General features: G+C 48.1%; 1 protein-coding gene across 2 annotated transcripts in view; it reads left to right on the forward strand.

Moving 5' to 3' along the window:
• The window catches only part of PAK2 (p21 (RAC1) activated kinase 2), a 728,762-nt gene that overhangs the window by 385,289 nt on the left and 318,651 nt on the right, over positions 1–24,822 (forward strand). For both annotated transcript variants that reach the window (XM_078665775.1, XM_078665774.1), the window contains exon 7: positions 539–671. In XM_078665775.1, the coding sequence (XP_078521901.1) occupies positions 539–671 (133 nt within the window). The remainder of the gene's footprint in view (positions 1–538; positions 672–24,822) is intronic.

Consider the following 24,822-nt stretch of genomic DNA (forward strand, 5'->3'; position numbering starts at 1 on the left):
CCCACACTGAGCAGGGAATCCCCCATGCATTCCTATGGGAGGGCAGGCCACTGTCACTCCCACTAAATATAACAGAGAGGTCATGCACTTTACACTGGACCACAGGGCTAAAGTGCCCAGCAGCCTAAAACAACTAACACTACACAGAGAAAAAGGCTGGTAGAAATGCAAAAAGTTTAGGGGTGAACCTGCAAAAAGATCCAAGTCCAACAACTGTGTTGGCCAGTTGGCAAACAAAAAATAAATAAACATAAGTGCCTCTTATAGGCATGTTTTCTTAACTTGAATGGAGTTAAAAAAATGTTTAAAACGTGTTTTGAACATCCTACTCATGCATAGAAATTGTATTCTGTTTGGGGTTTTGCCCAAATACCCACGATGGAGAACTAGGACTGTATGTAATTAATATGCTCCCTCCTTTTTCCCATTAGCACTTTTTTAAATGACATAACCTCTATTTTTTCTATTTTTACTTTCTTCCTTTGCCTGTTCAGCTTTTCTCATTACTTTCCAACAATTTACTTTCTGTTCCACGCAGGTGTACACACGGTCTGTTATTGACCCCATTCCTGCTCCTGCTGGCGATGCACATACTGACAACTCTTCAAAGAATGCTGACAAACAAAAGAAGAAGGCTAAGATGACAGATGAAGAAATCATGGAGAAGCTCCGTAAGTTTATCTAGTTGTTAAATAATGAGCTCAAATCCTTGAACTGTTTACATTATTCGCTAACTACTGGCTTGAATATCGAAGGGAAAAGACTGCATTGGTATTAAATTAATTTTTTTTTTTAAAAATACACTTCGGCATCTGCATGAAGATTTCAGGTGAATGGGGCCTAGCACACACATTCACTAGCATAGAATTTTAAACATCTATTCCAGTGTTTAAAAAAAGGTATGCTGAAACAATACGATAACAGGCTCACTAATTTAGCTACGTTTTGAAAGAATAGTCCAAGTTTGCTGTTGAGACATACGTGCCATTTTCTGTTGCACCTCATCTCTTAAGCATTTTGTTAATTGTCTGGAGTAATTCTGAAACTTCTGATTAAACAAACAAAAAAATATATATGTTCGAGGCGTGTGGGCTGCTAAATTTATATCTGTGCATAGATCGCCGCCTAGTGTTTGGTCCGGATGATTGCACATTGTTCTCCTGGAAGAGTCTTCGAAGTATCACGAGATAGGTGGCTCCTCCCCTGGACTACAGTGCGCATGGGCATCCTCAGATTGTTTTTTTCCGCCATTGGGTTCGGATGTATTTCTTAACTCACGTTCGGAATATATATAAAAAACTTTTTCACAAGGCCAAAAGGCCTTCGTGGCATCGGTATTGTCTTTCGTTCGGTGCCTCGAACTTGTTCCAGTTTCTTCGAGCCGGACGTCGAAGGCAGATTGCCTTTTCGACACCAAAGGCCCCATCCACGATCGAAGATGGAACGGAGTCCATTTAAACGATGTCCCGTTTGCAACTCCAAATACCCTCACATCGATGTGCACCCGGTGTGCAATAAATGTCTATCACCGGACCACGACGAGGCCAGCTGGATGGACTGTTCTCGATTCAGGTCGAAGAAAACTCTTTGGCTTCGCCGTGCCGCGAGACAGTCGGCACGAGAGTCAGCGCCCTACCCGGAGGACATCTTCGAGGCTGACGACGAAGAGGGTGTAGAAGACGAGGATCCTGGTCAACAGTCGGATCCCGCGTCGGATCAAAACTCGAACTATGATGAGGACGAAGAAGAAATCTACGTCCTTGATGAAGACATCATCGAGGTAGGAGACGACGCACAAGCCATCAGAGCCGTCGGCGACGACTCAAGCGATGAGCAAGGCCCAACCACAGTAGCCGGGCCCAATCTACACTCTGTACCTTCCACGACTCAGGTCGAGGCATCGCCGGAAGGCCTTAGCCAAGATCTTCACCCACGTTCGATAGCCCCGCTTCCAGACCCGGCTAAGAACATTTCAAAAGAGCCATCAGTCGATCAACCACAATCAGTGGGAAAATCGAAACCGAAGGACACTAAATCGAAACTGGTGAAAACAGTCATCGACTCGACGAGTTAAGAATCGATCAAGTCAAAAAGTGTCATCTGCCCCTCGGGGTCGAAAGGGGGTGTTGACCCGAAGATCGGAGCGACTAAGCCCTCTCTACAGTCAAGCACGTCACGCTCACTTCGTCGACGTCAGGGTCCAAAGATGGCGACGCTACCAGAGGACTCAAGACTCAAAAGACCCTCGATCCGAAGCTTCGGAAGCCACTAATGGTCAAGGCCTTCGAGTCGAAAGCCAAAATCGACCCGAAAGAACATATCAAATCGAAGCAAAAGAGCGTCCCTGCTGTGCCTCAACAGCTCGAGTCGACGCATGGCCATAAACAACATGCTGAACGGTCGAAGTCAGTCGGATTGAAATCAACGCCTCCCTCAAAGCAGGTCAGTCCGTCTTCAATGCTTACGGCGCCGATCAAGTATTGACTGCCCCCAACCGCCCGACCTAAGGCAGCCCAGCTCCAAAAAGGCACCGACACATCCAAATCATTGTCGGAGGCCTCACAGGCTCAGCCCATGGAGTAGGACGTTCGGTTCCAGGCACCATCCTATTATAATCTGTCCAAACTATTTATCGACTCAGAGTCTGGAAGACTCACAATTTATAAAAGGAAAATCATTCTAGAACATCCTATGGAGTCGTACAAAATTCCACTCAAAAAGAAGAGGGACTCTGCCACCTCACCTACTCTTTTTGAACCTATACAACCCTTTGGACAGGACTGTACCTATTCTCCCACATATGCCACTGAAGATGTAGAGGAAGGGTACAATGAAGAACAGTTTAATTATCCTATTGACACTGATCAAGAGGAGTCCCAACCATGGACTGACCCTGTTGACCCTGATGAGCCACACACCGTGCCTGACACTCAGTCCTATGTGGTCAAAACATCACCTAATGAGGACACTGCTGCGTTTAACGCATTGATTGAGAGGGCAGCCCTTAACCATGATGTGGATATGCACACTGACCCAGTTGAAGAAGACTTTCTGTTTGATACCTTCTCAACTTCAGAAAGATCAGTGAAGACGTTGCCTATGCTTAAAGGTGTGCTCAAGCACGCTAGTGACATCTTTAAAGAACCAACAAAGGCAAGGGTTGTGAACCCCAGGATTGAAAAAAGTACCGGCCTGCGCCTGTAGACCCTACGTATATCAAAGGCCAGCTCCCGTTGGACTCCTTGGTGGTGGCTATTGCTCGTAAGAGAGCGAACTCTCAAACAAGTGGTGATGCTCCTCCTCCGGACAAAGAATCCAAAATCTTGGAAGCTTTTGGCAAACGTGTAGCAGCTCAAGCGGCTAATATTAGGAGAATCTCAAATACACAGGCCCTATTAGCCAGATATGATAGGGCTCATTACGACACGTTAGAGCAGCTACTGCAACACTTGCCTGATGCTTACAAGGAGGGGGCAGAAATGCTGATACAGGAGGGGAAGCTAATCTCAAACGCATCCATTAAATGTGCGTTAGATTCAGCTGACACAGCAGCTAGGGCCATCAACACTAGTGTGATGCTCAGAAGGCATGCCTGGCTCCGCATATCTGGTTTCAAGTCAGAAATCCAAACGACTCTGCTTAATCAGCCAGTTAACCCTGACTTTCTATTTGGTCCTGATGTAGACATGACCCTAGAAAAAATAAAAAAAGACACGGAAGCTGCCAAGTCCATGGGAGCTCTACAGTCACCACAGTTCAGGGGCGGTTCCTTTCGTCGCTCCGGTAACAGGGGAGCTTCTACGGGACAAGCATCGCAGCAAGCCCAATACAATAAAGGAGGCACACAAACCACCTATAACAAGAACAATAGGGGTGGATACCGTGGGAACAGCACCAAAGGCTTAGGACGGGGAAATAATAATGCCAGATCCTCCGTCACCAATAAACAGTGACGTCTTGTCACTGCCCCCAGACCATATAACACCGGTCGGGGGAAGACTTCAGCAGTTCCTGCCAGTCTGGGAAGGCATTACCACAGACAGGTGGGTGAGACAGCTTATACAATACGGATATTGTCTAGAACTAACCTCCACTCCACCCAACTTACCCCCAAGGCACCGTCCTATGTCCGCAGAGCACATGCACGTATTGCAGCAAGAAGTCATCTCCATGCTGCAAAAAGGGGCCATAGAACTCGTACCTTTAGAACAACAGGGTACAGGGGTGTACTCTCTGTACTTCTTAATACCAAAAAAGGACGGGTCTCTCAGGCCCATTCTAGACCTCAGACCCCTGAACCAATACATCCTGTCAGAACATTTTCACATGCTCACTTTGCAGCAGGTTCTACCATTGCTCAGTCAGGGGGACTTCCTAGCAACCCTAGACCTAAAGGATGCATATTTCCACATTTCCATTCACCCCAGTCACAGGAAATATCGCAGGTTCACCATAAACAACCAGCATTACCAGTTCAAGGTCCTGCCTTTCGGGGTCACTACAGCCCCCAGAGTGTTTACCAAGTGCTTAGCAACAGTAGCTGCGCACCTTCGGAGACAACACATCCATGTCTATCCTTACCTGGACGACTGGCTTATCCAAGCGAAGTCGGCTTAGCAATGTGCCAGCCACATGTCCTGCACAATTCACCTCCTACACAGTCTAGGATTTTCACTAAATTACCAGAAATCTCATCTTCAACCCGCACATCTATAACAGTACTTAGGCGCAGATATAAACACTCTGACAGCACAGCCAAACTCAGCAAGAGTCAACAGCATGCAAGTGCTAATTCAAAAATTCAAGCCTCAACACTCACTCCCAGCGCAAGTGTTTATGCAGCTGATAGGCATGATGGCCTCCTGCATCTTTATAGTCCCACAAGCAAGGCTGCACATGCGTCCGCTTCAGGAGTGTTTGGCGCGACAGTGGAACCAGTCTCAGGGACTACTAAAAGACCTAGTGTTGGTGACCGGTCGTGCATACAACTCTCTGCATTGGTGGAACACACAAAACCTTTGCAGGGGACGACCGTTCCAAGAGCCTGTGCCACAGATAGTGCTGACAGCGGACGCATTTCTCCAGGGCTGGGGAGCGCATGTCCTCCATTACACAGTGCAGGGCCTATGGACAACGCAGCAGCAAAAGATGCACATCAACCTGCTAGAATTGATGGCAATCTTCATGGCAATGAAGGAGTTAAAATTGCATTTGTGCAACAAAGTCGTGCAGATCTGGACGGACAACATGACTGCAATGTATTACATCCAGAAGCAGGGAGGGACACACTCTCCACAATTGTCACACCTAGCACAGAGCATGTGGAAGTGGGCCATTCAAAGGAACATGTTCCTCATAGCGGAACATCTCCCAGGCAAAGACAATCAGATGGCGGACCTGCTCAGCAGGCACAGCCATCAAATGCACGAGTGGGAGATACATCCCTCAGTGCTACAACCGTATTTCCAGCAATGGAGTCATCCAGAGATAGACCTATTCGCCACACAAGAAAACGCAAAATGCCAAACCTTCGCCGCCAGGTTCCCACACCCACAGTCTCAGGGCAATGCGATATGGATGAACTGGTCGAACAGATTTGTGTACGCTTTTCCTCCAGCACCGCTCATACCGCTGGTAGTGCGCAAACTGCGGCAGCACTCCATGACACTCATCCTAGTTGCTCCAACGTGGGCAAGGCAAGCATGGTACACCACGTTCCTGGAACTTTCAGTGGTGCCCCACCAGCGACTGCGACTCACTCCCAGTCTCCTCACTCAGAGCCATGGAGACATTCAGCACCCAGATCCGCAACAGTTGAGCCTTGCAATATGGCTCCTGAGGTCATAGAGTTTGGTTACCTAAACCTGCCCCCTGAATGTATGGACATCATCAAGGAGGCTAGGCGGCCTACAACCAGGGCGTGCCATGCGGCAAAATGGAAGCGTTTTGTCATTTATTGTTCCAATAATAACATAAATCCGCTAGATGCATCAACACAAAACATCATAGGTTATTTATTGCACCTATACAGATGCAATCTGGCCTATAGTTCCATCAGGGTACATTTAGCTGCAATGGCAGCTTATCTGCAGAACAGACAGCACCTTTCCCTTTTCAAAGTGCCTGCCATTAAAGCTTTTATGGAGGGACTCAAAAGGGTAATTCCTCTGAGACACCCGCCTTCGCCTGTCTGGAATCTAAACATAGTTCTCACCAGACTAATGGGTCCCCCCTTTGAACCCCTGCACTCTTGTGAAATACAATTTCTGACAAGGAAAGTGGCTTTTCTAGTAGCGATCACATCGCTAAGACAGGTTAGTGAGCTGCAAGCCCTCACTATTCAGGAACCTTTCATTCAGATTCATGCTAATAGGGTAGTGCTGCCTACCAACCCTAAATTTATGCCTAAAGTGGTGTCACAGTTCCACATTAGCCAAACAATTGAACTGCCAGTATTCTTCCCAAATCCTGATTCAGTGGCAGACAGAGCACTGCACACACTGGATGTTAAAAGAGCTCTCCTGTATTACATGGACAGGACTGAAGATTTCAGGAAAACTAAGCAACTGTTTGTTGCCTTCTCTCCACAGCACAAAGGCAACCCAATTTCAAAATCAGGTATAGCCAGATGGATTGTTAAGTGCATACAGATCTGCTATAAAAAGGCTAAACGCACATTAACAGTTCCCCCAAGAGCGCATTCCACAAGCAAGTTGGGGGCATCCATGGCATTCCTAGGTAACATTCCTCTAGAGGATATATGTAGAGCAGCCACATGGACCACCATACACACATTCACCAAACACTACTGCGTGGATGTACACTCCAAACAGCAAGCAGCTGTAGGTCAGGCTGTTCTCAGAACTCTTTTTCAGACTGCTGCAGCTGGCACGGGCAACCACCGCTAAGGAGGATACTGCTATTTATTCTATGCACAGATATAAATTCAGCAGCCCACATGCCTCGAACGGAATATGCTACTTACCAGTATGCATCTGTTCTTGGCATGTAGGGCTGCTGACATTTATATTGCCTGCCCTCCTCCCCGGTGCCTGTCGCAGCTGTAGCACTCAGAATTATTCTCAGGCATGGTCATCACTTACTGTATCATACTCCATCTCTGCCACAATGGCGAAAAACAATCTGAGGATGGAGAGGATGCCCATGCGCACTGTAGTCCAGGTGAGGAGCCACCTATCTCGTGATACTTCGAAGACTCTTCCAGGACAACAATGTGCAATCATCCGGACCCAACACTAGGCGGCGATCTATGCACAGATATAAATGTCAGCAGCCCTACATGCCAAGAACAGATGCATACTGGTAAGTAGCATATTCCATACTTTGTTTTCCGTTTGTAAGCATACCGTTTCATCTTAGTTGCGAGGTTTAATTCCACAATCCTTCACTTCTGATTGCTACAATCCATCACCTAGAAGGCAATACATTTTTTTTAATTCAATTTTAGAATTGAGTTGCGTAGAATAAGACACCTTTCAATTTTGCACTGTTATTAGTCATATGATACCCTAATATGTGCACTGGTTGCTGTCTATCCTATATGTCCGTTAAGGGCAACAAGGGCTATTTTCTTAGTTTTTTTTTTGTAGTGCAGCCATAGTCAAGATTTTTTTCCCCATAGACAAAGGTGTCTCCTGCTGTCACGATTCTGCCCCAATTGATCTTTGATTCGGCTGCCCTTACTACCCTTGGTCTAGTGGGTCACAAAATCTTCACCAGTAGCTGTCCTTATTACATTCTCACCCTTTGACTTTACACACACCTCAGCACTAAATAAGAGTAGTGCTAGTATTAAGAGACTAGCAAGAGATCGACACTATGATGTCACAGGAAAGTGAAAGATTGCTTGATGTCTCTTCTCCTGCCTAGGCATTTTGAAAAAATGTCCTGCATATCATCAGCCATGACGAACAGGAGAGCAAAGCATTTAACTGTTACACAACTGAAAACTGAGCTAATGATAAATTGCAAAGCAGACTGAGTAAATACCTCCGTCCTGTGGTGATTCCATTGCCCTGCCAGTTTCATTTGTTGCTCTTCCACCCTCTACCATCATGATTGACTCAGTCACTTAGTTCTACTTCAACTGGATGTATTTCAAGATGGATGGATGGTTCAAAATCTTTCTTTAATTAATTTTGATCTTAACTTTTGAAATAAAGTAAAAATGCATGGCGGGGCTACTCAGTTTGGCACTTATTACACATGCCCTTATGTCTATGCTCTTCCTAGTTCTCAGCTTTTGTGAATTCTGACTCCTACTGACTAAAAGAAACTGCTTCAATTAAAGTTTTCCTCTCTGCCTTTTTTGTATGCTGACTGTGTTTAATGGGTTATCTACTTTTTATGGGTTCTGAAGTAATGCCCATAACCATGAACTAGGATTACAGAAACATAACTTTTCTCTTGTCCAAGGGAACAGATACCCCTGCTGCCACAAGCAGACCTGTCTGCTCACCCTTAATATAAACATTTTGTTACCTTATTGCCAGTTTCTGTTTTTATGAATCTTTTTAATGATTTTATGAAGAAAAACAATCAAAAGTGAGGAGTCCCTCCCTGGCACAATTGTAAATCTACAGCTAATCATAACGTCACAAAGCATATCCCCAATAGGAGTACAAGTGTAATAGTGACAACCAGGCAAGCCATAGACAACTGAAAGAGCATCTACATTAAAGGCTTTTTAGTAACATAGTTTGACCATGGAAATATGGATTTTGGCATGGTTCTGCACCCCTACGGACTTTATAGACCAATTCCTTCCTTGTGACACAGAAGCCCATGCCTCCATTCTGTTTGTCCATTGAGGCGTGTGTGCAGGGAGGGAAGGGGGGTTGTTTAGTCCCCGACCTGATGCAATGGTGCACCAAGTGTCTTTTTGCAGTCAGGTAGCCAACAACTATAAGAGTGTGTGTTCGTACCTAGGACTGCCCAAATGATCCAAAATCCTAAAAATCACAACCTTAGGATCCAGAATCACTTACCTCTCCACCACAGCTCACCACCACACACTTCCTTCCCGGTTACCCTGCCCCACTCCGAAAGACGCTGACAAGGTTCCATTCAGCCTGACCTGTGCCCATTGGTCTGTATAAAGGCCCGCATCAAACCTGTGGTAGTGCTCCCAAAGTTCATTTCACCTAAAACTTGATATATTAAGGGCCAATGAACTGAGCCAAATTCCTTTTCCCTATCCGGCATCAGTAGTGCACTATCTACTGGGATCTTGGGTGCCCTTGCAAAGAATAAATGGAGACTTCTCCAGCAGTGTCTAGAGTTGCGATCAGGCATCAATACCCGTTCTGATGGTTATTGACTAATGAGCACACCACCACAGCACGGCAAATCTAGAGTATTTTAGCTAGGATTTTGGATTAAACATTGAGTGATACAGGATAGTAGGAGGAAATGTCAAGCGCTGGCTTATTAGGTTGAAGTATGACCGCAGTAGTAGCTCCTCGTACGTCGTATTGCATAATCACTTGTAAAAACCTCCTTGAATAAACTTCAAAGGTAGGGGGCAGGCACGGAGAAAAACTATAAAAAAAATAATTAAAAAAACCCATCTCTATGGGCATGCTGCTGGGGACAGGCGTCTTCTCCAAGGGCATAGCCTTTATTGCCATCATTATTTTCTACACTGTGATCGGAACATCCAGCATAGAGCTATCAGCGAGCCACAACTTGGGCATAGGTGAGATGTGAACAATTGACAGGGCATGTTTTACAGCTTGGTGTTGTCTACAGGAATATAGTGACCTGTAGTAAGGCGTGATTGCCTCCAAAATGCCTACTGATGTGTTAATCAGTCTGCTTTCCTCTGCATAAACAGAGGGGATTATTCTATTTATTTGGACCTTATTGGCAAACCAGTAGAAAAGCTTGCACACCTTGACCTCCATCTCATAGCATCTGTCACAGGACACCATCCATCCTGTGTGGGTGGGGTCTATCATTCTTTGCTTCAGTTTAGCCCTAGCGAGGGTGAGCGCTTGGGCTGTGGATGCGTCGGGGAGATTGCTGGCAGTTTCTCAAGGGTCACAATGCTGTCCTCTAGGTCCAGTATATCCTGAGGCTATCCTGCGACTTGCCCTTGGTGTTGAACATTTCTTTTCCCCCAGTCTTGAATGCCTCTGAGTGGGACAGAGGAAGACACCGAGCCGGACTTGAGTCCAAAGTAGTTGCCAATTTTGGTATGGAGGAGGTCCACCCCTACATCTGTCCTCCAACCACCAGGCGTTAAATCGCCTTTTTCCATGGTGCCCTTCCCGGTGGCTTGCAAACTCAACTTAATAATTGGGTGATCGGACACCCCACGTAGAAGAATGTGGGTGTCTCACACTGTGCGCAGCATGTTCAGTGAAACTAGATAACCTATCCTAGAGGGTGAAATGTGGTGAGGAGAGTAGTAAGCATATTGCGTGTCAAATGGACGTTGTCTGCGCCATGGGTGTAACAGGCCAAGAGTATTGGCCCACTGGGTGAACCGTTAGTTCAGTGGAAGTAAAGTTGCTTTACATGTCTAAAAGGTGCCTTCTGGAGAAAAAGGATAGCTGTGGCGTTACACTTGACTTAAAGTGTAACTTCTCCCCATTTTATCTTGCCATTCATCCCATTAACATTCCATGACATCACTTTGTATGTCTCTATTCTGTCACTCAGAAAATTGACCCCAGTAGATTTAGTGCAGAAGAAGTTAGACGTATCTGTGACTTGTGTAGAAACAATAATAAATGCAGACATCACCCGACCATCCCCTTCACCCTACACTTCCACCCCAGAAATATCCATCACCTAAAAAGCAAACAAATATTCTGTTAATACAAAACATATAATAGTTAACAATACTGGGAGCAAAAACAGAATCAAGTAAATGGAAAAAGAGGAAGGGGGCTGTAGCGGGCAACAAGTGAGGTACAAGTGCCACAGCCCTCCAGTGAACAGTGTACTTGTCCCCTTGCATACAGGGGCTCAGGGTAGGCAGCCTGTTGGAGCTGCAAGGGTATGGGCACCCAAATAGGTTTAAGCACTTGGCCAGGCAAAGAACATGGCAGAATACAATCAATGACTTTTTTGTCATTGTAAGAATAGTACCCCATCCTGTCATGTGAGGCAGAATTATGCTGCGTGTTCTCAAGGGCATCCCACATCAAGGTGATGGGGCGATCGTCAGTTGTGGCTGGGGTTGTGGTCTGCCAGAACCATTGCTGGAGGCTTGTCACACTTCACTCATGACTTACGAGAGCACAGTCTTGGACTTCTACCTGCTCTCTGCAAATTGAGTCTCTCCGCATTGAAATAGGGATTTGCACGTCTGTCCACCTCACCTGGTTCAACGTTAAAGAAAAGTCATTCTTGTTCAGCGGAGTTGAAGAAGTGTACCTTGTCATTGAGGAGGACTTTGAACTTGAGTGAATAGCTCTGTTCTGTTTAACCTGGTGAAAGGTGCGACAATTGAAGTGTAATCTGGGAAGACTAGAATTGTATATGAGTCAAATATCTTTTTTCGAGGCCCTCCGGACGTCTTTAGGGTGGAATTCCTGTCTCTGTAGTTAAGAAAGTGTGCAATCACTGTTAAAGGTACGGCACCTAGACAGGGGGGGGGCAGGTGCGTCTCTTGGTGCAGTGCTGTATTCATGCCATGGCGGTGGAGGTATGGGTGCACCCTATAAGGTTTGATGAAGGAATTAACCCCCCGCATATTCCACGTCACAATTTTAAACCGTGCCATTTATCCAGTGATACCGTATTGTCCTAACCATTCGCTTATGTTACCTTTGCTGCCATTAAATGCTCTTTGAACCAGACCCACCCCTGGATCAACACTAGGTGAAAAATGTATGCCTCCCCAGTCGTATGCCTAATCCTAACCATACTGATATAACAACCAAATGTAACTAATCACACATTCAAAAATATTCTCCCCATTCCACTCCCAACTGCACTCACTCCTAAGTCCTGAATTCCGTAAACGTACCCTACTTGTTCAGTCTCAAAGTAAATTGCCAGACGAGACATGGAACCCGTTGAGGCAGAAAACCACCTCACCCGTGTTCCTATCCCCTCCTCCACTCAATCAGTGACACTCTCACACAAACCCACTTACATTTAAAAGAAAGATACAAGATAACCAGGCAATAAGAACCTGTGAATGAATACTCTAAAGGAGTTGTGGAGAATAAAAGATATAGCAAGGGGGAAGGAGGCTTCTCCAGTATTGGGGTGTCTTTCATAGATTCACATGCTTGAATATTCCCCGTTGTTGAAGTGGGAGCTCCACAGTAAATAAAATAGCAATAAAACCAATCATATGTGTGAATAAAGACATAATTACATACATCCTAAAACCATAAATACTCATAAGTACCAAGGTTAGCATTAACACATAGAAATACATTGGAAGAAAAAGGCACTTTAATAGCATATCCATGTCATTGGCTGTAGTTTGGACTAGCATAATCAGATGCAAGCACACCCCTAGAACCTTCTCCTCAGAGGCTCAGGCCCTCCGATTTTCTACCGCACGTCGTGTGAAGGGAGTCTCCCTGAGCTCTGATCAGTTTTCTGATTCCTTTTGGATTTTCTACAGCTTTTGGGATGTCTTCAAGTAAGAAATCTCTTTTTTGACCTTGTGCTTCTTGTGGGAAGTTGCGGCTCTTCTCAGAGGACCCTCACAAGAAGTGTATTTACTGCCTCTATCCAGAACATGAGGTAGGCAAGTGTAAAATTTGCAGGACTTTTTCAACCAAGACTCTAAAGGACAGGGAGGGGCGTCTCCTTCTGTGGTTGCAGAGGTTGAAGGATAGGGATTCACCTCTTTCTGATGCAGACAGCCTTGCGTCAGGTTTGTCTAGAGCCACTTCCAAGCGTAGCAGTGTGCAGGACTTGCCCTCTCCATTCCTAATGAAGAGGAAGCTTCAGCTCCAGAAGGCTCCTGCTGTGTCTCCACTCCTTCCTGCTACGCCTACGCCCCGAGATCTGACTCTCTGGCGTCTATGGCTCCTTCAACGCATGTTTCTGCTAAAAAACATGCCAAATCGTCGACTGGAGCGTCGACGATCTGTCCGACTAGATCTGCCGTCTCTGGCTCTCTGACGACAGTGATGACGACTTCTGCCAGCAGGTCGTCGGCGGCTGCGTCGACGTCTTCAGTGTCGACGGTGGTGTGTGAGCCTCAAATCCATCTCATCTACGATGCCTATTGCCTCGTGGACGTCAAAAAAGGGAGTCTAGTTGACGTCCAAATCTTCGTTGACGTCTTCTGTGAAGAAAGCCTCTTCGTCGGCGTGTGCTCCGTCGACAACTGCTTCATCGACGACCGTTTTGTCGGTGGCGGCTCCTTCAGCGGTGGTTGTCCCGTCGATGGAGTTACTGTCGTCAACGTCTACTTTCGCATCATTACCTCTGGTGCCCATTTCAACATCCGGCTCCGTGACTCCTGCTGTTGACCCTCTGCTCCAGCGTCGACATGTCTTTGGATCAGCTTCCGATTCCACGACACTCTCCGCCTCCATCACCTTTTTTTGCCAAGGGTTCGGAGAATGACTCTGTTTCTGATGAGGAGGAAGATAGATTTCGGGCAGCTCAAAGCCCTTCGGAGTTGGTCATCAAATGTCAAGATTATGAGGACGATCAGGAGGACGATCAGGAGGATTATTACTTCCATGAGGAGGAACCTTCCGCACAGGTCTCACTGCTCAAATACCGCTCTCCCTTATTTCTAATTTCCAGTGCATAATGGAGGATTATAATAGACTATTTCCACCGTCTCACCATGGATCTTCTCAGCCTATGGTGCCTGCAACTACGGCGGCTCCATAGTCTACTGCACTGCCGGGGCCATTTGCGCCATCTGTTCAGATTCAGGCAGCTGTTGATGAGGAGGATGATGTTCGCCTGGATCGGGAAGACAACGAAGTAGATGATGATGATGATGGGACCAAGGCGGATTGGGACGATTATCAGATCCAAACACTGTCGCCGCCTCCTTCGGGTCCTGGGGATTCCCCTCCTGTTGATATCGCTAGTTTTCACCAACTTATGGAAAGAGCGGCGCTGCGCTTCAAACTCCCTATGGTTCTGAAGGATGAAGATTGCTTTCTTTATGACTTCGAGTCAGCCTCTTAAACAAGTCCGTGCGGTGCCCATAATTGACTTTATCTGGAACAAAGGTATCAAACTGATCCAGATGCCAAATTCTATTCCGGCGTTTCTTCCAAGTTTGGAGAAAAAATATAGGGGACCCCAAGGCTCTCCAGCTTGTCTTGTAGCACAACCTAAACCCGACTCCGTGATCACCCAGGCTGCACAACGTCGTTCCAGAAATCCATCTTCTCCTATTACCGCACCTCCTGACCGTGAGGGGCGTCGTCTTGATGTCATTGGGTGAATATTTTCCACTATGGCTTCTACCACCGTGAGAGCTGCGAATTCTCTGGCCATTCTGGGTCGTTACGACCGCCAAATGTGGTCGGATATGTCCTCTTTTATCGACCTCATTCCTGAGCCCTCCAGAGCGGAGGCTCTCAAGATTCTTCAGAAGGGAGAGCGTCATCTGAGATTATCGACTGCTCTGTGGACATTGCATGCACTGGTTTTCGTCAGCTTGCGGGGGCAGCTGTTTTGCGTAGTCAGGGCTGGCTTCATTCCACCTCTTTTCGCTAGGAGGTTCAGGCGAAAATCCTCGACATGCCCTATGACGGCGAATCGCTTTTTGGCCAGCATGTAGACGACGCAGTTCAAACCATCAAAAAGGACACTGAGACTGCTCGTGCCCTATGCACTTTGCAGTTTCGCAAGCAGCCTTTTCGTGGTGCGCACGGACGCGGCACCTCCTCTAATTTTGGCGGCGGATCCAACCAGTACCGCTCCTACAATCAAGGAAACCAAAGCTATTCCTCTCAGTCACAATCTTGTCGACAACAGTCTACCAAATCTTACAGAGGAAAGTCTGACTACAGAGGTTCCGCTTCTAAGAAGCAATGAGTTGCCTTCCCTTCTCAAAGTTGGAGGCTGAATCTCTTTTTTCTATTCCAATTGGTCTTTAATCACTTCGAACCGTTGGGTGCTAGACATAGTGTCATAAGGCCATGCTTTGGAGTTAGTCAAGTTCCCTCCAAACACTCCTCCAACTGGTCCTCCTCCAGCTCACCTCAAGGAGCTCTTTCAACAAATTCGACTCATGATTCAGAAAGGTGCCATCGAAGTGGTTCCCAAGTCTCAGAAGGGAATGGGATTCTATTCCCGTTTTTTCCTGGTCCTCAAGAAATCCGGCGAATGGCGTCTGATCCTCGACTTAAGGGCCCTAAACAAGTACCTGAAATGCCAATCCTTCCGCATGCTCACGCTCATGGAAATCCTCCGCCTTCTCTCGAAGAGTGACTTCCTGACTACTATCCATCTCCAGGACGCTTATTTCCATGTGCCGATACTTTCAAGGCACTGGAAGTACTTGCGCCTCCGGGTCGGGCGCAGAGACTTTCAATTCAAGGTTCTGCCTTTTGGCCTTTGTTCCGCCCCCACGTTTTCATGAAGGTCCTGGCCCCGGAGGTGGCATATCTACTTTTGAAGCGTATTCAAATTTTTCCCTACCTGGACGACTGTCTCATCAAGTCGCAGTCTCTTCATCCGGCATCTCTGGATACTCAATTCTGTCAGACTCTATTTCACTCCCTAGGTCTGTCCATCAACACCGAGAAGTCTCCGGTCAAACCAGCTCCCTGCAGGACCTTTCTAGGCGCCACTCTGAATACTTAGTTGGCTAAGGCATTCGTGTCTCACGAACTTCAGCTGTGGATTCTACGCCTAGTGGCTCTCATCTGTTCAAAAGGGTCTGTTTCAGTTTGTGTGTTGAAGTCATTTCTCGGGATGGCGTCCTCCTGCATCTCCCTGATCCCAAATTGCATGCTCAAGAGTCTTCCAATTCAGGAGGAACTGGACAAACAGTGGCGTCATATCACCGGCTCTTTCAACGACCTGGTCCTGTTGACCACTCGAATGAGGTCCGCTCTCCGCTGGTGGGCTCAACCGTCCAACATCGCGGCCGGTACTTCAGGGGCTATCCATAAAGGGCAAGTGGACCCTGTCTCAACGTTCCTGGCACATCAACAGACTGGAACTAATGGCCATTTTTCTTGCGCTAAAGTCTTTCCGTCTTCTACTTCAGAGAGAATCAGTGCTCATTCAAACCGACAATACCACCAGTATGTCCTATTTAAACAAACAGGGCGGCACCAAGTCACCGCTCCTCTCTCAGCTGGGACAGAGCATCTGGGATTGGGCACTCCGTCACTAAGTTACTCTGACAGGGGTTCACCTACCAGGCATCTCCAACCTCCTGGCGGATTCCCTCAGTAGGTCTTTTTGCGAGCCCTGTTAACCGGAAATGCCCGTCTTATGCAAGCTGGCTTCCCCACCAAGAGTCGTGCGGGAATGCCCTTTTGATGGACTGGTGCAATCTATTCGCCTACGCTTTTCCGCCGATCCTGCTGGTTCCACGAGTGTTGTGGAAAATGCGGAGACAGCCGTGCCACATTCTCCTGATCGCTCCCAGATGGCATTGACAAGCGGGGTTCTCGGAACTGCTGCTTCTCACAGTGCAAACCCATCCTTCTTCGCCCTCGGGCGGATCTCCTCACAATGGACAAGGGTCAGATCTGCCATCCGGACCCTTTCTCTCTCAAATGATCGGCCTGGAACCCAAATGCCTTGAATTTGCCCATTTGAATATTTTGCCGGCATGTAGAGACGTTCTTGCCAATGCAAGAGCTCCGTCCACAGTAAAAGCTTAAAAATTAAAGTGGAAAAGGTTCTGTCACTGGTGTGCATCTAACAACATCCACCCCGTACACTCTTCTCCTGCTCAGCTTCTGCCGTTCTTTCTGCAGTTGGCTCAATCAGGACTTTCCCACTCCACTCTGAAGGTCTTTCTAGCGGCAATATCTCGTTTTCGGCAGGATGGGTCTTCCTCTCTCTACTCTTCCAGAGTCATTCGCGAGTTTTTCAAGGGGCTCTTCAGGATGTTTCCACCCATTCGGCGTCCTCCTCCTACCTGGCATCTCAATATTGTTTTGGCGCAATTGATGAAGGCGCCTTTTGAGCCCATCCACAAAGCGGATTTGAAATTTTTGCCCTGGAAGGTTGCCTTCCTTCTTGCCCTGACCTCCTCTCGTCGCGTGAGTGATATCCACGCCTTTATCATTCAGCCTCCTTTCCGTAAATTCAAATCGAACTGTGTGGTACTTCGCACCAACCCGGCATTCATGCCTAAGGTGGCAACTGATTTTCACCTCAATGAACTATTGTTCTTAAAAACTTTCTTCGCTTATCCCCAGTCTCCGGCGGAGCAACGTTTGCATTCATTAGACGTTAAGGGATGTCTTACATTTTACATCGACAGTACAGCGCCCTTTCGCAGGTCTGATCAACTGTTCGCTGCTTATGGACGCATGCACAAGGGGCGTTCTGTTACCAAGCCAACAATTGAACATTGGATTTCCTCAACAATCTTTCTGTCATCAGAAGGCCGGCAAGCCTTTTCAATCTAGAGTAAGGCTCATTCCACCAGGGCGATGTCATCTTCTACTTCCCTGTTTGGTGGTGTGCCGATTCACCAAATCTGTTGAGCAGCTACGTGGTCCAGCAGGCACACTTTCACGAAGCACTGCTGCCTAGAGACGATCAACGAAGCTGATAGAGCAGTGGGCCAAGCGGTGCTTTGCAATCTTTTTAAATAAGGTGAGCCTCTTTCCATCCCTCCGCCTGTATGGGTTGTTATCTGTCTGGCAGCATTGTTATTTCTTTGCATTTTATGCCACTGCACTGCTATTTTTTCCTGCGGCCAGCTATTACTGCTCACTATTCTATTCAAGCATGTGAATCTATGAAAGACACCCCAATACTGGAGAAGAACTTTTGTTACTTACCTGTAAACGGTGGTTCTCCAGTATTCGTGTCTTTCATAGATTCACATGCGACCCACCCACCTCCCTTCAGAGGCTCGCTTCTCCTCCAAGACTCTTTTGTCACTCTTGTGCTACGAAAATCTGAGGGCATGAGCCTCTGAGGAGAAGGTTCTAGAAGGGGTGCTTGCGCCTGATTGGCTGTAGTTTGGACTAGCATAATGACATGGATATGCTATTAAAGTGCCTTTTTCTTCCAATGTATTTCTATGTGTTAATGCTAACCTTGGTACTTATGAGTATTCATGGTTTTAGGATGTATGTAATTATGTCTTTATACACATATATGATTGGTTTTATTGCTATTTAATTTACCGCGGGGCTCCCACTTCGACGACGGGGAATATTCAAGCATTTGAATCTATGAAAGACACCAATACTGGAGAACCACTGTTTACAGGTAAGTAACAATTGTTCCTCTCCAGCCCATCTCACATCTATACGTTTCATCCCTTTTGCTGACTCTCGCCGTCTCTTGTAGAGACACCAATGCCATTCAGGCTACATTTAGCAGATATGCCCATATTTTAGTCTCGCCTATTTTGACCCGTGAACCCGACCCACTACTTATCTTGATAGTCCGTTCCGGGCTCCGATAACTGGGTGTCTATGGGTCTTCTGTTTGTGGAGTGTCTTTTTCCGTGTTTTCCAGAACCAGTGTCTGAGTTACAGTCACAACTTCCACTCGCGCCATAGCTTCCTCTTGTTCAGTTTGCATTTGTGCCTGGTCCACCTGGGGCAAGCGCCTCTCCTCTGGGCCCAACGCGATAAGCTCCATGGAGAGCGATCCGTCCTGCCAGACTACTATTTGCTGAGTTGAGCGGCTGGGTTGCATATTGGTCCACCAGCGTTTTTTGGGCTTTCGAGATTGTTGTGTACCCCGATTTGTGGAGCTTGTCCCCCTCAATGTCATGGGGTCCCCCTCGATGTCATGGGGTGCCCCTCCTCCTGCACCTCCAGCCAGTTCCACACTGCCTCAGGGGAGGTAAAGAAATGCGACGGCCTGCGTGTAGCACCCTAAGATTTCCTGGATATAGCAGCATACACTGCAGCTGCATGGCTTTCAATTTTTTCTTCACACTAGTGAACGACATACTATGTTGAACTAATTTTGTGTAGTCCGGAAATATGCAAATGGTGTGGTTCTCGAATTGGGGGTCGCCTAGCTTTCTGACCTCTGAGGATGCAGTCTGTCTGTATAGTTTAATATCTTCACTATGAGGTTACGAGGAGGGGCACCTGCAGGGGGAGCTGGGATCAATGCTCTGTGTGCCCTCTCTATTATAAACAGATCAGACGGGTGCTTCCAGCAAGATTTTCTTGATCTAGCTTTCCAGAAACTGTTCCGGGGCCGTCCCCTCTGCGCCATCTCGGTCTTTGTTGTAAGATCTGAAAGCGCCGTTTATAGGTCGACCTCTGCCAATGTGCTTGCGCATTGCAGATGTCGATCTATTGTAGCCGAAACAAAGCCCGGATTCGGATTACATGCAGTTCATGTTCCCGTGCACGCGCTTCATACCCGCCACAGCAATGCCGAGAGCTTCACACTTCAAAGGAATGCTCTCCCCCGCCCCCATGCCTCTTCTCTCACCCTTTTGCTATCTCCCCCGCCCTCCCACCTTCAGCTTCTTCCTTTGCTGGACCTGCCTTCCCTCCCACTCGCTCGCACATCAAAGGCTGCTGCTCCCCCGCCAATGCGCTTCCCCCCCCCCCCCCCAGCAATGCCAAGAGCTTATTTTTATTGCTGAGCGGCGTCACTTTTACAGCCGCACGGCGCCAATGCTTGTTTCTTTGGCTTTCAGCACTCAGCTTCCCCGCAACCAGCATTTAACCCCCACCTTTTAGTTAAAAAAAAACAATTGCAGCTTTGCCCAGCTCTCTACTACTTCCAATGTTCCTAGTTAATTAATGTTCCTTTTGTTACTGGTTTCCCTGGCCTCCTTTGTTCCGGTCCGCCAGCTCCCGCGTCTGCCTCATCATGCGCCGCCCCGAAGGATTCTGCTTCACCTTCCGCGACCCGAGCCTGCTCCGCCTCCGTGTTCGCTCTCTCCCTCCTTCTGCTGCCCTCTCAAGCACTGCGCCTTGAGCGCTCTATGCTGCTTTCTCCTTTCCCCACATAACCTCTTTCTTGTTTTATTATTGTATTTCGCTGCCCGGCACCGCTGCCAATGCTTGTTTTTTAAATGTATACACTCGGGCGCCGCTTTCCATCCCACAGCGCCTACACTCTCATCCATGCTTGGGGCCGCATAGAGGAATTCCCTCCCACCTTTCTCCCGCTGCTTCCTGCATCATTTCCCACAAGCTGTCCTTAACTGATTCCTAGCCCGCCACTAACCGATGTTCCGGAGCGGAAGCGCTGCAGAGCTCTAGGCGCCATGCACCCGCGGGCACTTGCAGACCCTGAGCTAGACCATGTACGTGTCCATAATGCATGGATTGCCTGCATACCCCGTGGATATGGCTCAACCAGAAGTGGGTTTCTAGGCGCTTACTTGGCAACCCATGTAACCCATCTTTTGTGCTGTTACTGGCGAGGAGTGAACTGAAGGTGGCTTAACAGGTCGGGTCGGTGCTCTCAGCTGTGCCACCCTTTCATATAGGCAGTGTGTGGACTTATACAGCGCCCGTGCTCCCGGAGACTGGCAGCGCTGCCACTGCTCAGTATCCCGCTTTCCCAAGCTCCGAACACACACGCTTCCATGCTTGGGGTCGGAAGAAGGAATTCCCTCCCACCTCTCCCCCGCTGCTTCCTGCACCATTTCCACAAGCCAACCTTAACACATTCCTAACCGAACATTTCCAGCTGCGCTGACGACCCTGGCCCCCTGTGACCCTCGGCATCTTAGCGGCAGTGTAAAGCCTTGAAGGTCACACAGCGGGGGCGGCCTCTCTGGTATGCTAATCATGTACTGCTCACAGACACTGCCATGGATTGCGAAGGAGAGGGGTGTCACTGGGCGTCTTACGGGCTGTAGTGGAAGCCTTGCCTCTTTTATGGAGGCTCTTCCTCTGCACATACCATGTTGTTTGTGAATAAGATTGTTGCAGAATGAATAACTCTTTTAGTACCTTCTAATTTACAAACACTCCTTTCCCAGGCTTTCACTTTGCTCCCGCCGGGGACACAACTAATAAAGATCGATCACGGCATGGTCTGTTATAATACCATAAAAGTCCCTGTCCTTAGCAAAAAGTGTTGTTAACTTTTTACAAGATGAAGTCTTTAAAGTTATCGGTTCACTCAGATTAATAAATGAAAAGGTAGGTCAGTACCGTTTGTCGTGGAACAATCTTCTGACTTGACGGGAAATTCCTTAAATGCTACTTTTCCCACTTCAGCGCTTTTAGTTATCTTGCCTGAGTGCCTCTTGCTGTCTAGCCAATGACATTCTAGGCATTGCACCACATCTGTAAAGCCTCGAGATTTAGAAGTTCACTTTGCGGGTACCAGCATGCTATGCTACCTTTTCATGCAAAGCAGTTTCATTAGGGCATCTTTTGCCGTGGCTCCCATTTCTTCTCATTGAGAGTCTTGTTAGGAAATGCATCACTGAACATCCACAAATACTTTTTAGTAATTCATGTCAGTACGCCGACCACAGGTTTTATATCGGCACCCGCAGAGTGTTGTGCTACCACAGCAGCACCACCACAGCACCACCACAGCACCACCACTCAGCACCACTCAGCACCACCACAGCACCACCACAGCACCACTCCCCGCCACCCCAGCATCACTCAGCGCCACCACAGCACCACCCCAGCATCACTCAGCGCCACCACAGCATCACTCAGCGCCACCACAGCATCACTCAGCGCCACCACAGCCTCACTCAGCGCCACCACAGCATCACTCAGCGCCACCACAGCATCACTCAGCGCCACCACAGCATCACTCAGCATCACTCAGCACCACTACAGCGCCACCCCAGCATCACTCAGCACCACCACATTATCACTCAGCACCACCACATTATCACTCAGCACCACCACACTCAGCGCCACCCCAGCGCCACCCCAGCGCCACCTCAGCACCACCACAGCATCACTCAGCGCCACCCCAGTGTAGGAGAGTAGAGTCTGCTATCCTATGGTCACACCATTTTTTTGCTTTTTGCTTCACTGGTTTTCGACTTAATGTGGCTGTGGGCCTGCTAATCAGACCCACAGCCCCGCTATTCTCTCTCTAAGTTCACAACCATGTACTTTAGGTACATTACCAATTGGGATTGGATCACCTTATGAGCTCCTGTACAGAGTACTATAGGTACCCAGGGCATAGGTGCATCCAAGGCCTACCAGGGGCTGCAGCATATCTTTTGCCACCCCTGGCTGGCCATCCAAACTGACACAACTGGCTGATCACTCAGCTGGGGCAAGGTCGTGTACTCACCCCTTGCTTAGATATAGTATACCTATGTCTAAACCTATATCTGGACACATATACACCTATAAGTCACTCCTATGGCAGGCCTTAACAATCCTGGAGGCAGAGTGCTTGGTTTTATGTGAGATGGTGCTCTAGCATGAGCTGAGCCTGTCTGCAGCTTTCGGAACCCTGTCCTTATAGCTGTTCCAGGGTATTGCCATACCATATACTCTTAAGTGCATTATAATCCTCGCGGTTAGATGCTAACTTTGGTTTGGCTTTATCGAAACATGTCGTGTAAGGTGCCATACGCTTTGGAATACTACCCCCTCGCCAATTCTGGCGACGGGGTTAGCATTCCACCCTTCTATAGGGAGAAGACATGTTGCCAACAGTAAACGCTGTTAAAACTAACCAGAGCCTCAGCATCACAAAATGGATGTTGCTGCCACAGACACAAGTCTGGCCTCCTGCTGCTGACCAAAACTCCGGCAGGGGAGGCCTGGACAAAAGGTTTCCTGTCACAGGGAGGTGCTAACACCACCCCAGACAGGAGATAGTTGATTGGGACAGGGAGGGCTGAATGAAACTAGACACTGCCTGGGGCACACAAGGTGTCCCATGCAAAGCCCAATTCAAACCGGTGCTGGGGCACTCCAGCCCCAGCTCTGGCGCGAAACTGGACAAAGGGAAAGGGGTGTAACCACCCCCTTCCTGGGTCCCACCCATAGGAGGGACCTAGCAGGTAATCCAGCCCCCAGATTTGGAATATAGGTGGGAGCAGTGCCAATGCACCTCAGATTATCCTGACTGAAACTTATGAAACGAAACTCTGGACCTTTCGACATCCCACTCGACGTAGAAGACTGAAGAATCTCCCTTGTGGTCAAGGAGTGACAACCCTGTGCAAGCAGTCACCATCAGCGTTCAAAGGTTTTCTTTGTCGTTGCTCCCGCCGGAGCTCGAACGACAGAGATCGACAAGAACCAGACTCCCAGACTTCCAACAGTCCGAGCCACAGCAAAGCTGAGACCCGTGGAGGCGACATGGGACCGCCCATCTTGGAAAGCCAGCGAAGTGCTTCCTGTGCAGCTCCCGAGGCACCCTCGAAGCTGTGCATTGGGGATTGAGAAGCCCCAGCCCCGAGAAGCTTTTGCACCAAAGATCACCTCTCCACACTCACCGAGTGCTGCGTGTGGCCCTTTTGCATTTTCCTGCTCGAAGCGTCTGTCCGGTCACTTGCCCGTTGGCTAGTGGCCTCTGTGACGACGATCCTACGAATTTACACTGCTGGTCTGGTTGCTCCAGACTGGCCCTCGCTCCCCTGAAAAGGAGGGGCCCCTCAGACCTTGCTGGTCTGAGTAAGAAGCCATCTTCGACTCCTGCGTGGGTTGCATTTGCCAAGGCCTGTTGACTCCAATCCGGAAGCCGACACCGCCGACAGCGAGAGCCTTCGTGGGACAGTCCGTGCCCAGCTCCTGGTCATTGTCGATACCTCCTGATCCACGTGGCAGCGGAGACGAGCTTCTCGACAACCACCTGATTGCGCCCGACATCGCCTGGTTCCTTCCTGGTTCCTCTGTGGTCACTGGCTAGTGACCCAGACTCTGTCCCCTCTACTTTCAGGTACTCTACATCTTCGATCTACCCTTGGATCCAACCGGACTCTTCTCTCCGGGTCGCCTGCAGCATCTTTACCTCCAGGCTCCATAGAACTCCACGAAGAAACCCGACACACTTTGACACCTATGCACCCGCTTCCTGTGGGTGAGGTAACGTGAGTACACCGGTGCTCCTGTAGTGGTTTACACCTCTAGTGTCCTAGTTTAAAGTGGTTAAGTTCTAGTCCAGTCGGAAGACTTCCAAATCTGCAACTTTCTAGCTTTTACGCACGATTGACTTGTATTGGTGCACGCGTGTGCATTTAGACACTGCACCTGCATCCTGTGGGCCTCCCACGTCCTAACTTCTGTTAGTCCAGTGTAGCCCCAGCGATACCCTAGGCCTTACCATTGTTCGTGACATGGTTCTTATACCACTATTTTAGTATATGGTTTTAGGGGCCACCAGGGCCTATCCATATTTGTGCAACTTTTGTATGTTATGTGAAGTTCTTTGTTTAATGCTTGTGCTTCTGCCCTCATAAAGAGTACAGAGGATTATTCTAGTAATACATATATTTTGTAATATATAACTTGTGTGGTGTCCTTTCATTTGGTATTAAAGGGATTGCATACGGTAAAACAGCTGGCTTCACATGCCCTCTTGAGTTAAGCTTAAGACCGCTTATGTCCATGCTACCACTAGGATAGCTTGTCTATAAGGTTGACTTACAACCAATCACCATAAGGGTTGTTTGGACTGGTACAAGGTGCTCACTAGAATAGTGAACAACATACACCAGGCCAACTTCTCACATTGGTGTGCAGCGGTTGGGATTTGAGCTTGCTGTTGTTTTACCAATTA

Source organism: Lissotriton helveticus, chromosome 11 (genome assembly GCF_964261635.1).
Source record: "Lissotriton helveticus chromosome 11, aLisHel1.1, whole genome shotgun sequence".
NCBI lineage: Eukaryota > Metazoa > Chordata > Amphibia > Caudata > Salamandridae > Lissotriton > Lissotriton helveticus.